Genomic DNA, 15,163 nt, shown 5'->3' on the forward strand with positions numbered 1-15,163 from the left:
TTCATTCTTATGACTAAAACAAAAAAGTAAATAGCACGTCAGATTCTGACACACCTGCATCTCAGTGCGCCTTTTTGTGCACCTCTGAATGTGGCTGACTATTGAGTGAGCAGTGTTCAACGCTGCCATCCTGTGGCAGCTGTGGGACTTACACTCTGTCTCTGTGTCCTGCAGGTATTACTCTCCATGACGAGCCTCTGGACTGGGCTGCAGCTGGAGACCACGTCAGCCTGACCGTCACCGGCATGGACATCATCAAGATAAAGTAAACACAATGTTGACACTGTTTATTTTATATAAACATGACAGTCTGTTGCTGATGTCTGTATATGTTTGGATTGTGCACATTTGGCTTCATATTTAGTGATAACTGCTTCCTTCCAGTGTGGGCTGTGTGTTCTGTGACCCCAAGGAGCCTATTCGAGTCTGTACTCGATTCAGAGCCCGAATCCTTCTCTTCAATATCGAGGTCCCCATAACACAAGGCTTCCCAGTGAGTGCTCATATAAGCTCTTTTTTTAATCTCTTTTCTAAATAATAGCATGTGAACTGTTATAACTCTGTTTCATTCAGTGATCATGTTTGTTCCTTGTGTGTGTGTGTTTCCCATGTAGGTATTGCTGCATTACCAAACAGTCAGTGAGCCGGCCACCATCAGGAAACTGGTCAGTGTTCTACACAAGAGCAGCGGTGAGGTCCTCAAGAAGAAACCAAAGTGAGTGAGCATTGTGTCACATTAAAAAGTTTTAGAAAATAGAATTAAATAGACCACTTGGTCCATTGAAAGTGCTCGAATATATCTATTTACACTACCACTCAAAAGTTTGGGGTCACTTAGAAATGTCCTAATTTTTGAAAAAAAGGACATTTTTTTAAATGAAAATATCAGACATACAGTCTAGACATTGTTAATGTGGTAAATGACTATTAAAGCTGGAAACGACTGATTTTTCTATGAAATATCTATTATATGTTGTCCTGTGTTCCAGTGGCACATTGTGTTAATCCATGTTTATAGTGTTGAAAGGCTGATTGATACTTAAAACACCTGTGCATTATGTTAGCACAGCTGAAACTGTTCTGTGCTGATTCGAGCACATTCGTTGATTTGATCCTTCCTCAGGCTGGTTGAGTATCTAGAGGTAAAGTTGTACAGGTTAAAATTATTATTTCTACCCTTGTCAATGTCTTAACTATATTTTCGTTCATTTTGTAACTCATTTCATGAATAAAACAGTTTGTTTCATGGAAAGAAACAGACATTTTCTGGGTGACCCCAAACTTTTGAGCACTAGTGTATATTTGTGCAAGATTAATAAATTGTAGTTCTTTTGATATCTTTTTTTAACCGATACCCTGCTAATTCTCATTATTATTAAACGTTCTCAGTGTTGTAAACTGTAATTAACTTGAGTCATTAACTTGATCCATGTCTGAAACTGTGCTGTGTTGGGAAATTAGGCCTGGAGAGTCTTCAAAAGTCCTTTAATTTAATATTTAAGAAGCTGCAGGAGCAAATATATAGTACACATAAGGATATTCCTCCATGTGTGCAGCACTAGAGCAAGAAATAGTCACCTTCAACAACAAGTGTTTTGTATTACTTTCTACTTTATTAAATCTGTAAGTAAAAAATGCTTGAAAATTTGTTGAAAAATGTTTATTATTGTGTCTTATCCTTGTTTCCTTTGTTTGTGTGTGTGTGTCCTTCAGGTGTTTGAGTAAAGGTATGAATGCCATCGTGGAGATCCAGACCCAGAGGCCGGTCTCATTAGAGCTGTACAAGGACTACAAAGAGCTGGGCCGCTTCATGCTCAGATATGTCGGCTCCACCATCGCTGCAGGGGTTGTCACTGAGGTAAAGTGCAACTAACCTTAGGACAAGGTCCAAACAATATATAGGTTGTGTGTTATTGCAGAAAATAGGTTCATATTTTACTAATACATACTGCACCTTTCTGCTCTAATATCTCAGTATTTAAGCCTTTAAAAGGTCATTAATCAATATGTTCAGTCCTACATTTTAAGGTGACAGTAAATGCACAATAAATTAGTGCCCGACTAATGTGGGACTTTTGAGACGGATGCTGATTTTAGAGGGGAAAAACTCATCAATAACTGATTTGGTGGCCGATATCGTAATTATTTTTGAGCTGGAATGAAACTAGACCTTTTTCATGGGGATTGTGCACGGTTTCGCACCACTCTGCAAATGTACCCAGAGAGCTACTTTCTCAAACATAAAACTTTATTAAGTAATATTTGACATGGTTGTATATTATTATACATTAAACAAGCAATGTGTTACATTGTCAGCCAGGGCTATAAATGTTAAGTGAGAAAATAGAATAATTAGGAATAAAATAAATTGATAAATAAACATCATTACTGTTCAGTTTCAGTCAATTAAAAATAAATAAATAGCAAACACCATTTCTAAATCACGGCAAGCAACATTATCTGTATTATATATCGTGTAAAAAAAATCAAAACGGCAAATATCAGACAGCATATACAGCGATACAGCTATGCCTTATATAGGCCAATATCGGCCAATAATACCCGTCAACCAATATCTATCAGACTCTCCAATAAACAGGATCTGTCTGTTGAAATACTTTTTCAACAGAATTACTTTTTTTTAAATTACTTTTAACTACGCAATGTTTGACTGCTGTATCTTATTTTATCTTATTTATATTTTTATTTCTATTTCCCTGTTTTAATTGACTGTTTTTACTGTTTTCAATTGTGTCTTGCTGTTTTAATGTGTATGTAAAGCACTTTGAATTACCTTGAGTTGAATTGTGCTATACAAATAAACTTGCCTTGCCTTGAAATATGTAACTATGACATTCCATTTTGCACGAGTCTCCTGCTTTTTGTACCTTTTACCACTCTGGATTTTTTCTTTGATAACGTGTCCTCCTTTCTGATTTTTCCTCACTGCAGATCAAGGAATGATGAGCGTTTCCATCGAGCCAGTCAGCCCTCGCTCTGCAGAGTGCATGCAGCCAGAGACAAGTGCAATTCTCCACAGATGTCACTCATGGACTCAGAGCGTCACATTCATCCATCCACCTCTCCATCCGGCGCAGCGGCTGCTTCGCCTGACCGCTCTGATCAACACTAACTGCACAGATACCGCGTAGCAACATGCTGAGCAGCATCTTCCCCACCCAGCTTCCCCCACTTTACTCCCCCCCCGTCCGACCGCATTGCCCTAAATTCACAGTTCGATCTAGCCAAATCAATAATACAACCCGACTGTGAAAGATTTTCAGTGATTCATGTCACTGTACTTTCCTTGAAGGAGCCACGGCTGATCATTTAAGTGGAGCTGTTATCAAATCAGCTGCGTTGTAAGCATGACACTTGCTTTCTGCTGTATGTACAGAGTGAAATAGGATTTACACCACAGCTTTTTTGCATAATTTGACTCTGCTTATCAAAACCGTGGACCTGAAATGACTAATTTTTAATTCAGACAAACATGAAAGAATGAAATGTTATATCGCACAGGAGTGCAAGGCAACATTTTTTATTATCATAAGCATGTTTGCATCTCAAATGACCTAGCCAAATGGACAATCTAACCAAGGTAGAGCAGTTTGTGAACAAAAAAAAAGGGAAATGCTAATTTTCACTCTGGATAAAGACACATAATTCTCATTAATGTTAACTAAACATACTTGAAATGCTTCTACAGTAAAGCAACAACGTGCTTTTTGAAGCGCTCATCTATTTTTTTTTTTTATATCAAAGACTCAGCTAAGAGGAGGAGGAGGGTTTAAGGAGCTGTGTTTCTGTTCTTTTTCCATGTGTTGGTGAAGGTGGTGTGAAGGAGGATGATGAAAAATGAACATGACATCAGTAATCTGTGGTTTGAGTTTTGATTTCAGCAATTTGAAGCATCCCTTTCTGTCCAACCGGTGAAAATCCTTTAAATGTAAGAAAGAGCTTCTGGCACACCAGCGAAAAAACGTTGGTGCCAAAGTGCGCAGAAAAGCTGCGGTTTTCTATATGTCTAAATGCAAACGTTAAAGTAAGTAGGAAGTGAAAATATAGAGGTGATCATTTCCCGTCAGGTTTGACAGTGACACAGCTGGGGCTGTTCCCGCTGGAGTGGAAAGCACCAAAAAAGACACATGTCACTGTGACAGAGTGTGTTTAGAAGGCAAAAAGATGCTCACAACACCTAAACATGTTTACAGTTTGTAGTTGATAAGTTAGTGGAGATGGATCAATGCATGTATAACTGCAGTGGGCAAAGTTCCAGTAATACAGGACAGGAAACATAAGATCATAATTTAATTTAGGAAGGAGTGGAAGGAAATGAATCCCAATAAAAACACTTAAAAACCTTTATTTTATGTAGTAAATCAGTAAAGCCTTTCTGTGTTCTATTAAGAAAAAATATACATATAGACATGTTTTGTAAATAAAAAACTGCCTCAAATTTGGACAGAAAGAAGTGTACCCTGCCTGAAAGTATCCCCATGTAATAATACACTTTATCTAAAAAATAATTACTCAGTGTCTCAAAATGGGTCATTATATTTGAGAAGGTTTCTTATTGTGACCTATGGATTATTTATTTCTATCACATTGGCTCTTCTGGGCTTCCATAGTCTTTAAAAGTCCTATACTTACCAAGAAAATAAATCATTGACTAGTCATTGTGACACTGGAAAGAAATTAAAACACGAAAAAACGTTCATACAATCAGATAAAGATGATATAAATATGATGCCAGGTGGCGTGTTTGACTCTAAGGGGTGGGATATTTTTAGATCTGTTTTGGCTCCAAAAATGTGATGAAGATGCTGTCAGATGTTCTTATCTTTGATTAACAGTGATTCATCTCCGTAGTTTCTGTTTGCACACAGGAGAGTGTGTGCACGGCAAAGTTGGCTAAAGTCTAGTTATGCAAAGAATGGGCAGAAAAACAAACATATGGTAGTTTGCATATCATGTTCAGTTGTTTTATTTCTTTGCATTACGTGATTTGGCAGTTTTTGTCGTCTGTTGCTTTTAGGTGATGCTACAGTCGACACATACTGCTAATTGATATTCATTCAATCCAATATGACTGTAAACATAATGACTGACTGGAAATTCTGGCACAAACTATGATGGCTCAAAGCATCAGTCACAAATACTGTTAATAAGTGTACTGTTATAAGTTATGCATTGTGGCTGGGGACAAAGTTATCAAAGTCATGATTGAACAGTAGAGTATCAGGTTACACTGTAAGACACAGTCAGTTTATATGTAGCCCAGTGTTCTGCTACAGAAAAAGCATCTTACAGTCAAATATGTGTCAGCCACCTTTGAACACATTTAGAAGGCTGAAAGTGTCTGCAGACCTGTGAGGGGCCCTGAAGGCATCTAGAATAAGTTCTGGTGTTGGCCAGTATCAGTGACGATGAATCACTTTCTCTGTAAGCGGATGAGTAATGCTGTGGCTTCCTCAGCACACGGCTTTCTGAATAAGCAACTTTCAGAAAGCGGCTGTTCTAAGAAACTTCTCAGAAAAGGTATGCTATTTACAGGTGTGTTATTTTGGGGCCCTTTGAGCTCACATCTCTCATCGTGCTCATAAGACTATAAAACATATCAAGTCTGCTTTATTGGAGGTGATATATTGGCAAGAAAAGTTAATCTTTTACAGAAAGAAAGTCTTAAAGCACAGTGACTTGACCTGCGGCAGGTCACTGAAACCTGATACTACATGCCTGCTGTGCTTATCTAACCTTCAGGTCCATTTAGTATCTGTTCTGCAGCTTTCAATCACATCACATGATCTCAATCAGCAGATGCAGTTTGACTTGTTTCGGTGCGTGTGGTTTGAAGACAATCATGCCTCATGTCGCATCTATTTCCAAGGCCAAGAGAGAACTCAGCCTTCGCTTTTATTCTGACGTATTATGCCTTATTTGGTTCACTTTAAAAATACTGTGCTTTCTTTTCCTCTATGAAGGGCTCCATTGCATGATCTCAAAACATATAAAATGTGACTCACCTTCCAAAACAATCAGGCACATTGTTGGGTTTAAAATTACCATTAATAAAGAAACCGAAAAAAAGCACAGCTCACCTGAAGTATCCACAGAACACCTGTATGTGATCACAAAGACCCAGAAGCACTTCTACTCTGTTTCATGGCTGAAAATACTTTTGAAAAGTAAGTCTGCTTTATTTAAGTTTTTTGAATGCTATGGATCCGTGCTATCATACCTAGGGCTGGGCAATATATCGATATTTAATTGATAGAATGATATGAGACTAGTTATCGTCTTAGATTTTGGATACCATAAAATATAATTGTTGTCTTTTCCTGGTTTTAAAGGCTTAATTTGTTACCAAACTATTCTAGATGTGCTTATTTTGCTATACCTGCTACAGCTCGATTCATTCTGCGTTTCCTCAAATGTTCGTAATGTGATCTGCCATCATGTCACCATAGCACTTTCATATTGATTCCTTAATGGTGTAATTTTGGCATCCGTTCACATTGCAATCTGACATCTTGTAACACAGTGGAAGGAGATGGTAGTGCAGTGTAACAGAGCAGTGTGCACAATAATCTAGTAGTTTTTTCAGAACAATAACTAAAGATCTGCATATCATGCTGTTGCTCGCTGTAGAGACACTCGAGCAAAGTTGTTTTGCATTTGACTTAACCCCACATCAGAGTGGGTTCTCTCCGGGTCCTCCTGCTTCCTCCCACAGTCCAAAGACAAGCAGCCTAGGTTTAACTGTTGACTCTAAATTGTCAGCAGGTTTGACTGACGGCGTGAATGGTTGTCTGTCTCTATGTGTCAGCCCTGCCATACTCTGGTCGCGTCGGTCGGACAAATAACACACGTCACATATTTTCCGTCTTGCCGTCTACTCCAGTTCACATTGATCCCGCCTCGAACAGCCAATTTATACACCTCTGTGACTACTTTCGATGGCGGTAAAGAGCCAGGATCACATGGTCCCCCATTGCGCCTCTGAGACGTTCAGACTGAAGGAAAAACGTCACAGGTGGCTTGAAACTGCAGTCTGAAAGGATCTTTCGTCATTATATCCCCATTACTGATTATTTATCAAAAGTCTCATTGTGTAAACAGTTTGTCAAACCTAAGTCCCAAAAAGTCAACCCTACAGTACCATCGTAAATATTGATATCAAGGTCACAATTATCATGATATTTGATTTTATCTGAGCTGTACCTTTTATAATGTGTTTTTGTTAATTTAGTACGCTACTGATTCTGATGTGTATACTGCTACCAAATGGTTTATTTGTGGAAAAAACAACAACCTTGTACTTGATTTGCACACCTCCTTTGAAAACTCAAATTGATCTGTTTAATGAGCTCTTATCTGTAGCAATGGATGGGACCTTGGATTACCTGGTGCCTGGGAGAATAATTAGCCCACCGCTGCCAGCGTTGAGCAGAGTGACCTGTACAGTGTGGGAGGATCAGCTCAGCCCAACTTCCCTTCACAGTTGGGTTCATGTGCTCAGTCATTGCCCTCAGCAGTCATTCATTCTCCCAGCCCGTTGTAGTAGGTTGAAATCATCCGTCTGCAGCCATGGCGAACAGCTCACACCTGGTTCTGGAGAACTTCATCGGAGGGAAGTTCGTCCCTTGTCGGAGCCACATCGACTCCTACGACCCGTCCACCGGGGAGGTCTACTGCCGAGTGCCAGACAGCGGCAAGGAGGAGGTGGGCAGTATATCTCCTTGATTTTTTATAAACCTGCACTGTGCATTTAATACTTTCTCTGCAGTAGTCTTTATTGCATTGAGAACAAATGACTAAAATTTATAGGCAAGGCTGCTTTACTTCACTGCAAAAGCCCTGCAGTGATACATTTCTGAAGCTGAGTCTTTCACTGCGGTGGGGTAATATCAGAATTTACCACAAATGTTAAGAAATATTGCAGGAGGTCATTTTCCAGCTGTTCTGTTCCTCTTTGGTCTGCTGTGTTTTCTTTAAGTCTTTTTTTATATGACTCATCATGTTGTCTTTTTTCTTCATGTGCCCTTTTGTCCCACTCTTAAATAATAACACCTCATAAACTTTACAATGGTAGTCTTTATTGCAGGTATTTTGAGCTGGATTGCTTTTTATTACAACTACTGTTACTATTTGGAGTGTATTTATTGTTGCTGCATTTTAAACCAGTTTATATTATGTATGATTGTTTTGCAATCTGTCAGACGCACCTTTGCTCTTTGCAGAGACAACAGTGAAGTAATCATTAAACAAGGAAGGAATAACGATCTTGTGATCCTCCTTGTGACCCCTCTGCGCATAATGAGGCCTCAATGTGAACCTGAGTTTTCACGCAGAGAGGGAGTTCCAGTATTTCACAAGAAAATCAGTGGCAACTTAAAAAAAAAAAGCGAACATAATTTTATTTCACATTTTCTTTTAATCCTCTTCTGATAGTCAGATTTATCTTGGGACCACTTGGGGGGGTTCCTGACCCCCATCTCAGGAACCACTGTGGTAGAAAAGCATCAGCTAAGTGTCACACAGAACAATATGCTAATCTCTCACTGCCACCAGGTGGACGCAGCGGTGGCAGCAGCTAAAGAAGCATTCGCCGGCTGGTCCGCCACCAGCAAAGAGAAGCGAGCTGAGGTCCTCAACAAACTGGCCGACCTGATAGACGAACACCTGGAGGAGCTGGTCCAAGCTGAGTCCAGAGACCAAGGTGTCTTATTCTGTTTTAACATGTTGTGCCATTTAGTCTGTAGCTCTGGGTCAGTGGGTCAAAATGAATACGATTGCATTTTTTAAACCTTTCACTTATTTCATTTATATTTTAAATTTCAAAAGCTTTACTAGCAGCTCCTGTAACTGATAATATGAAAAGTATCCATCAACATTTCAGTCCAAAATCTAAAGTTATTCACAGTATATTTTTACAAAAACAAAGGTTTATCAGCTAGAACATAAAATAGTTTTGTACAGTTTTAATCGAATATATGTTAAAAAGGATTTGCAAATGACTGCACTTTGTTTTATTTCATTTTTGACACGTTTAAATTTTCAGTTCTTAGAAAAAGGTGCAAAATCTCACATTTGAGAAGCTGGAACCATAAAATATTTGGCTTTTTCCTTTCTTAAAAGAATTAAATGATCAAATCATTCAAAATCAGAAACAACTTTTTAGGCCAAGCGATTGTATGCATAAAAACAAGGATAATACAGCTGAACAAGTTAAACATGAACATTCGACTACATTGCACGATTCTAAATATATGTATTAACACCAAAAAAAGCAGTGACTTTTGTAATCTAGTTATAATAATAATAATAATAATAATACATTTTATTTGTTACACAATTTACATTTTAAACAAAATCTCAAAGTGCTACAATGTCGAGAGTGAGACACACACTGTACTTTTGAAGTTTTAAGCAGATGTGGAAAAAATGCAGAAATAAAAATGGTAATAGTTTTTTTTTTTAATCAATTGACAAAATGCAAAGTGAGTGAACAGAAGAAAAATCTAAATCTAATCAATATCTGGTGTGATGACCACCCTTTACATTCAAACCAGCATCAATTCAAGGCATTTTTTTCACACCTGCCTAAGACTTTTGCACAGTGCTATAAATGTGTGTATATATATGTGTATGTATACATATATATGTACATATGTATGTATGTGTGTGTGTGTTTATATATATATATATATATATACACACACACCCACACATATATATCTATATGTATGTATATATATGTATATACATATATGTGTATATATATGTATATGTGTATATATGTATATATATGTATATGTATATATATATGTGTATATATATATGTATATGTATATATATATGTATATGTATATATATATGTGTATATATATATATGTATATGTATATATATATGTATATATATGTATGTATGTATATATATATATATGTATATATATATATATATTAGATAATGTTTCTGTCTATAATGATAAAGAGATGGCACTTCATATCCAAAAGGGCAAAGGCCAACCACCCTCTCCACTTCCTCTACCTGGAGACCAGACAGGGGGCTTCCTGTTGCTCTGCTTGTCGACCCCAACCTCATTGGTTTTACTGTAATTGAATTTCGGTGATAATCGTAGAGATGCCATGTTTTTCCTTGCAGAATATTCACATTTCAAAAGTGTGTAAACTGTTGCTGCATTCTTCGCTGCTCTTCATAAATTCTACATGTCTGGTCTGATATTACAGGTAAAACACAAACCTTTGCACGCACTGTGGACATTCCCCGATCGGCGTACAACTTCCGCTTCTTTGCGTCGTCGTTGCTCCACCACACCAACGACTGCAGCCAGATGGACCACATGGGCTGCCTGAACTACACCATCCGCTGTCCTGTGGGAGTGGGTGAGAGCTCAGGGTGTTTGCATCCAAACCTGTCAATGTATTTACAATTCTACAACTCTACTACAATTATACGATGTCATTTAGCTTTTATCCAAAGCGACGTACAAATGAGAGTAATACAACACAAGCAAGGATGAAGTCAAGAAACATAGCAAGAGTAAGAGCTGTGGGTTAAGTTCAAGTCCAATAGGACACAAGTGCTTTATAGGTCGCAAGAGCGGTCAGTTCGATACTTGTCATAGTCATCAGTGTAGATCAGGGGTGGCCAACCTGTGGCTCCAGAGCCTCATGTGGCTCTTTAGGCGGTCTGCAGGGGCTCCCCGTGGCTGAGACAAAAAAAATTATATACTTATTTTTACATTAAAATGTTCATTTATCAATGGTGTAGACCAAAAGCTATTTGTATTCCTCAATTGTAAAATTGTATAGCCTTTTTACAGCATATAAAGTCTCCGGCCCGGCGCCTTAACCTTTAAGTTTTGCCAACTTTGAGTTTAGTTTTAGTTCCTCGAGATAGACTAGTTTTCAAAATCATATAAATAAATGCTCAATATGACTATTAATAATGTTGGTAGGCTAATTTAGACTTATTAGGCTGTTTAATTTTCATTTTAGGCTCAATATAAGGTTTGCGGCTCCATTCCGCGATTTTCTCTTTTTCTTTGGCCAACAGTGGCTCTTTAGTTAGTAAAGGTTGCCCACCCCTGGTGTAGATCAAGAGTGAAGGTGTTCAGTAAAGAGTAGGGTCTTCAGTCTCTTCTTATTTCATATTTGTGCTTTATATGATTTGAAATGATGTTGTTGTGTGTGTAGCTGGTCTGATCAGCCCCTGGAATCTGCCCCTGTACCTCCTGACCTGGAAGGTTGCACCTGCAATCGCTATGGGCAACACGGTGGTGGCCAAACCCAGCGAGATGACCTCTGTGACCGCCTGGATGATGTGCAAGTTGATGCAGCAGGCTGGTACGACTACAGAACCCACAATGCAATAGCAATAACATAATAAACTATTATACCTTTATTGAAAATGAGTAATAATATCATGCATAAACTTGTGTATCTCTGCAGGTGTTCCTCCAGGAGTAGTCAACATCGTATTTGGCACTGGGCCGAAAGCAGGCGATGCCCTCGTGGGCCATCCTGAGGTCCCATTGATCTCCTTCACTGGCTCCACGGCAACAGCCCAGCGCATCACAGAGCGGAGCGCCCCCTACTGTAAGAAGCTCTCTCTGGAGCTGGGAGGTAAAAACCCTGCCATTATTTTTGCTGATGCAGACCTGGACCAGTGCATCGGGACCACGATTCGATCCAGCTTCTCCAATCAGGTAAGAAGTGAAGATTCTCAGGGAGTGTTTTAAGACTAGATTCAAGCCTTTTGGTTACTGTCATTATTTGTATTGCATTTTACATACTCTTGTGAGGGTGTGTTATTTTCAAGGCCGGCAAAACAAAGTTGTGAGTAAACAAGATCTGCAGGAGCCCCAAAAAAAATGTGTTTGGAAATATGTTTCATACACTTCAAACACAGAAAAAAAAACAGTCCACAAAGTTTCCTGATCCGATAGAAGTTGGGAAGTCTGTAAGAGCGTCACGATTTAAGTAATTTATAACCATTCAAGTTAGTATAGGGCTGAACCAGAGGTAAGCCAGCTTATTTGGGGAAATTAGCTGATTGCAAGGTGATTGCTTAGGGCAAATCGTTCCTCCTCCACAGAAAACAATTAGACTGGAGGCAATGTCAGACTGAAGCTAGAAACTGAGTGTTAGTGCAGTTGATATTTATTACTGGTATCAGGCAAATTCAAGCACATAACACCCCATAAAATACTGAATTGTTGTTGTCTACACTTCAGATTTTGCACAAATTTTACAAACAAAATGTCAATTACTGAGCTTTAGAGGTTCTGGTTGGACAGAGCCAGGCTAGCTGTTTCCCTCTGTTTCCAGTCTTTATGCTAAGCTACGCTGGTATTAACAGAACAGGCATCAAAGTAGTGTCAATATTTTCATCTAACCCTTCATGAGAATGCAAATAAACATTTTCCCACAAGATTTAACATTTCCAGTAAGGGTCAATACTGGCCCATACTCATCTCAAGGCCCTGGGAGAATCCATGTGTCAAAAACTAACTTTTTAAACTTTTTTTAAGGTAGTATTCCAGCATAGAAAAATATAACAAAGCACAAAAGAAAAAGGTTTAAATGACCCCAGCAGCTCATAATTTCCCAGGGGCCAACTAGCAAGTTAATCTGGTCGTGTTCTTTATCTGTTTTTTAAATTTAAAGTACTTGTAAACTTTATAAAGTGCTACATGACTATTGCTTTTATTTGTATCCTCGTAATTAATCACAATAAAATGGCTGTCATCCGTATGAAGAACTGTTATGTCTGTATGTATTGAGGATGCAGTGCCAGGGTTTGTCCACATGGGGGAGCTCACAGATCATATTTTCTTATGAGGCAGATGCATGAAAACAATCACTATCCTCTTTCTTTCCTTGTCAGGGAGAAATCTGCCTGTGCACCAGCAGGATTTATGTGGAGAGGAGTATTTACTCAGAGTTCCTGGAGAAGTTTGTAGCTGCAGCTAAGAAGTGGAAGACAGGTGATCCCTCCGACCCCAGCAACCAAAACGGAGCACTCATCAGCAAAGAGCACCTGGAGAAGGTGATGAACTGAACGTGTTAATGCTGCGAAACAACAGGACTCATTAAAAATAAAAGTAAAGTTCCAATAACAATTTTTTTTTATTGTGCTGAAATACCTTATAACAAGGATTAAAATTACAAAATGAACTAGTCAAAATAATTGGCTTTTACTGTGCCATATCAAACAGTATTACATCAGTATTACCCCCATTATAGTCTTGATCAGAGGCTTCTTAAAAACAGTTTAAAAATGAGGGAAAAAACTGTTATGTAGTTATGGTTACAGACTCTCCATCTCCCTGCAGTTGAGTGTAATTTATTTGCCAAAATATAGACAAAATGCATATTAAACAAAGTCAAAGATGAAGAATTGACTGATATTTTTACCCAAATTTTCTATAGAAATGACAATAATTGCCATGATGAAAGTCTGATATTATGACAGCCCAAACCAGAGACTTTAATCCCTCTTCGTATTGATCCGCAGGTTCGAAGCTTCGTCGCTCTCGCCAAATCTGAAGGCGGGACCATCCACTGTGGCGAAGGAATTGACCAGCTGCACCTCCCTGAGCGCAACGCCAAAGGCTACTACATGCCAGCCACCGTCATCACAGGCGTATCTGACAGCTCCCGCGTCATGCAGGAGGAGATCTTCGGCCCCGTCACCTGCATCAGCTGCTTCGACACAGAGGACGAGGCCGTCTCCAAGGGCAACGGCGTGCGTTATGGTCTGGGGGCCACCGTGTGGTCCCGGGACGTGGGGAAGATTCACCGGGTGGCCAATAAGTTACAGGCAGGTATGGTGTGGACCAACTGCTGGCTGGTGAGAGATCTGAACCTGCCGTTTGGAGGGATGAAGAACTCTGGCGTGGGGAGGGAGGGAGGGAAGGATTCGTACCACTTCTTCACCGAGGTGAAGACCATCACAGTCAAACACTGAGGGACCAAAGAAAGATGGCTTGTCTCTTGACATTCATCAACCTCAGGGATCTCAATGACAATCCCTCAGCCTTCAATGAAATCACATTTATAGAATACAAAAGCCAGAGAAATTCACAGTGCAACAATACAGATAAGTAAACAAGCTGAGATACAATAGAAATGTCAGGTGAGGAGGAAATCTTTACCACTGCAAAACGCTTTAATAATTACACTGCTTTTTATTAGTTCTGTGCTGAATATTTCCAACCAGCATCTTCTACTTCTGAGGAGTTGAAATGCACAGAGAAGTGCGTTTTAGGGCTTTGAAAAAAAAAAGTACAGACCAGACAAGGTGGAACCAGATAAGGCAGAAACCTATTTAATGCCCATTTCCAGAGAAGAAGTCAAAAGTACAGTTTATGAAGTTAGGAACAGCGGCTTAATCCAACATCCTCTAAAAGTTTACACTGCAGGTTCGTGTCCTGCATGACGGTTCAGGACGTAACATTTTTTTTTATTTTTTAAAGGTGTATGCACACTGATTATCGTCTAGTGAAAAGGTTTCTGGTGAAGCAGGTAAACACAAAGAGAGCGAGCAAAGACCTGTATGTGCCTCAAGCAAACCAAACCCAAAAAGCAAATCATTGGCAAATGTAGTTTATGACTGTTCAGGTATTCCTTCAGCTCCTTTGTAACACGGCTGTTGTCCAAAATTAAAGCCTTATATAAATACCACATGTAGTTCAGTGTGTTTTTATGTTCACGTTCTAAGTTATGTCATCATTCTCTGAGGAATGCCGTAAATCTTCTAGAGCGATAAAGCAAGATAGATGTCAGTGGAATAATCAGGTCTGCTGACAGATTGACACTTTGTACTTCACTTCATATGTTGTGGTGTAATTGTGGGCACTTGGTCAAAGTCTGCTCTGTTTTGCGTCATGCAGAGCTCATGTACACAGTGTTTTACAGTGACTTGTTTTCATGTCTGACCTGCTGATGTAAGGAAAGTCAATAAGTGCAAAACTGTCCCGTGTTGTATTGGACAACATGTTTGGAGAGAGGACTAGGAAATACATCAAGTTGAGTGTACTGTTTAACTCAAGTTAGCATGCTAACAATTGCTAATTAGTACTAAACTCAAAGTACAGTTGAGGTTAATGTAAATGTGATCAGTTTTGCAGGA

General features: G+C 39.0%; 2 protein-coding genes across 3 annotated transcripts in view; both read left to right on the forward strand.

Moving 5' to 3' along the window:
• Window positions 1-3,733, forward strand: part of hbs1l (HBS1-like translational GTPase) — a 30,557-nt gene extending 26,824 nt beyond the window's left edge. For both annotated transcript variants that reach the window (XM_059355979.1, XM_059355981.1), the window contains 5 exons: window positions 175-265; window positions 385-493; window positions 615-715; window positions 1,714-1,858; window positions 2,953-3,733. In XM_059355979.1, coding sequence (XP_059211962.1) covers window positions 175-265; window positions 385-493; window positions 615-715; window positions 1,714-1,858; window positions 2,953-2,964 — 458 coding nt within the window. In that variant the 3' untranslated portion in view covers window positions 2,965-3,733. The remainder of the gene's footprint in view (window positions 1-174; window positions 266-384; window positions 494-614; window positions 716-1,713; window positions 1,859-2,952) is intronic.
• A 3,756-nt stretch (window positions 3,734-7,489) lies between these two features.
• On the forward strand, window positions 7,490-14,715 carry aldh8a1 (aldehyde dehydrogenase 8 family, member A1). The gene is made up of 7 exons (XM_059355723.1): window positions 7,490-7,725; window positions 8,575-8,722; window positions 10,255-10,410; window positions 11,224-11,373; window positions 11,479-11,735; window positions 12,917-13,078; window positions 13,547-14,715. The coding sequence occupies exons 1-7, from the start codon at window positions 7,591-7,593 to the stop codon at window positions 13,997-13,999; spliced, it is 1,461 nt and encodes a 486-aa protein (XP_059211706.1). The 5' UTR covers window positions 7,490-7,590; the 3' UTR covers window positions 14,000-14,715.
• Window positions 14,716-15,163: the final 448 nt, after the last annotated feature.

Source organism: Centropristis striata, chromosome 18 (genome assembly GCF_030273125.1).
Source record: "Centropristis striata isolate RG_2023a ecotype Rhode Island chromosome 18, C.striata_1.0, whole genome shotgun sequence".
Taxonomy (NCBI): Eukaryota; Metazoa; Chordata; class Actinopteri; order Perciformes; family Serranidae; genus Centropristis; species Centropristis striata.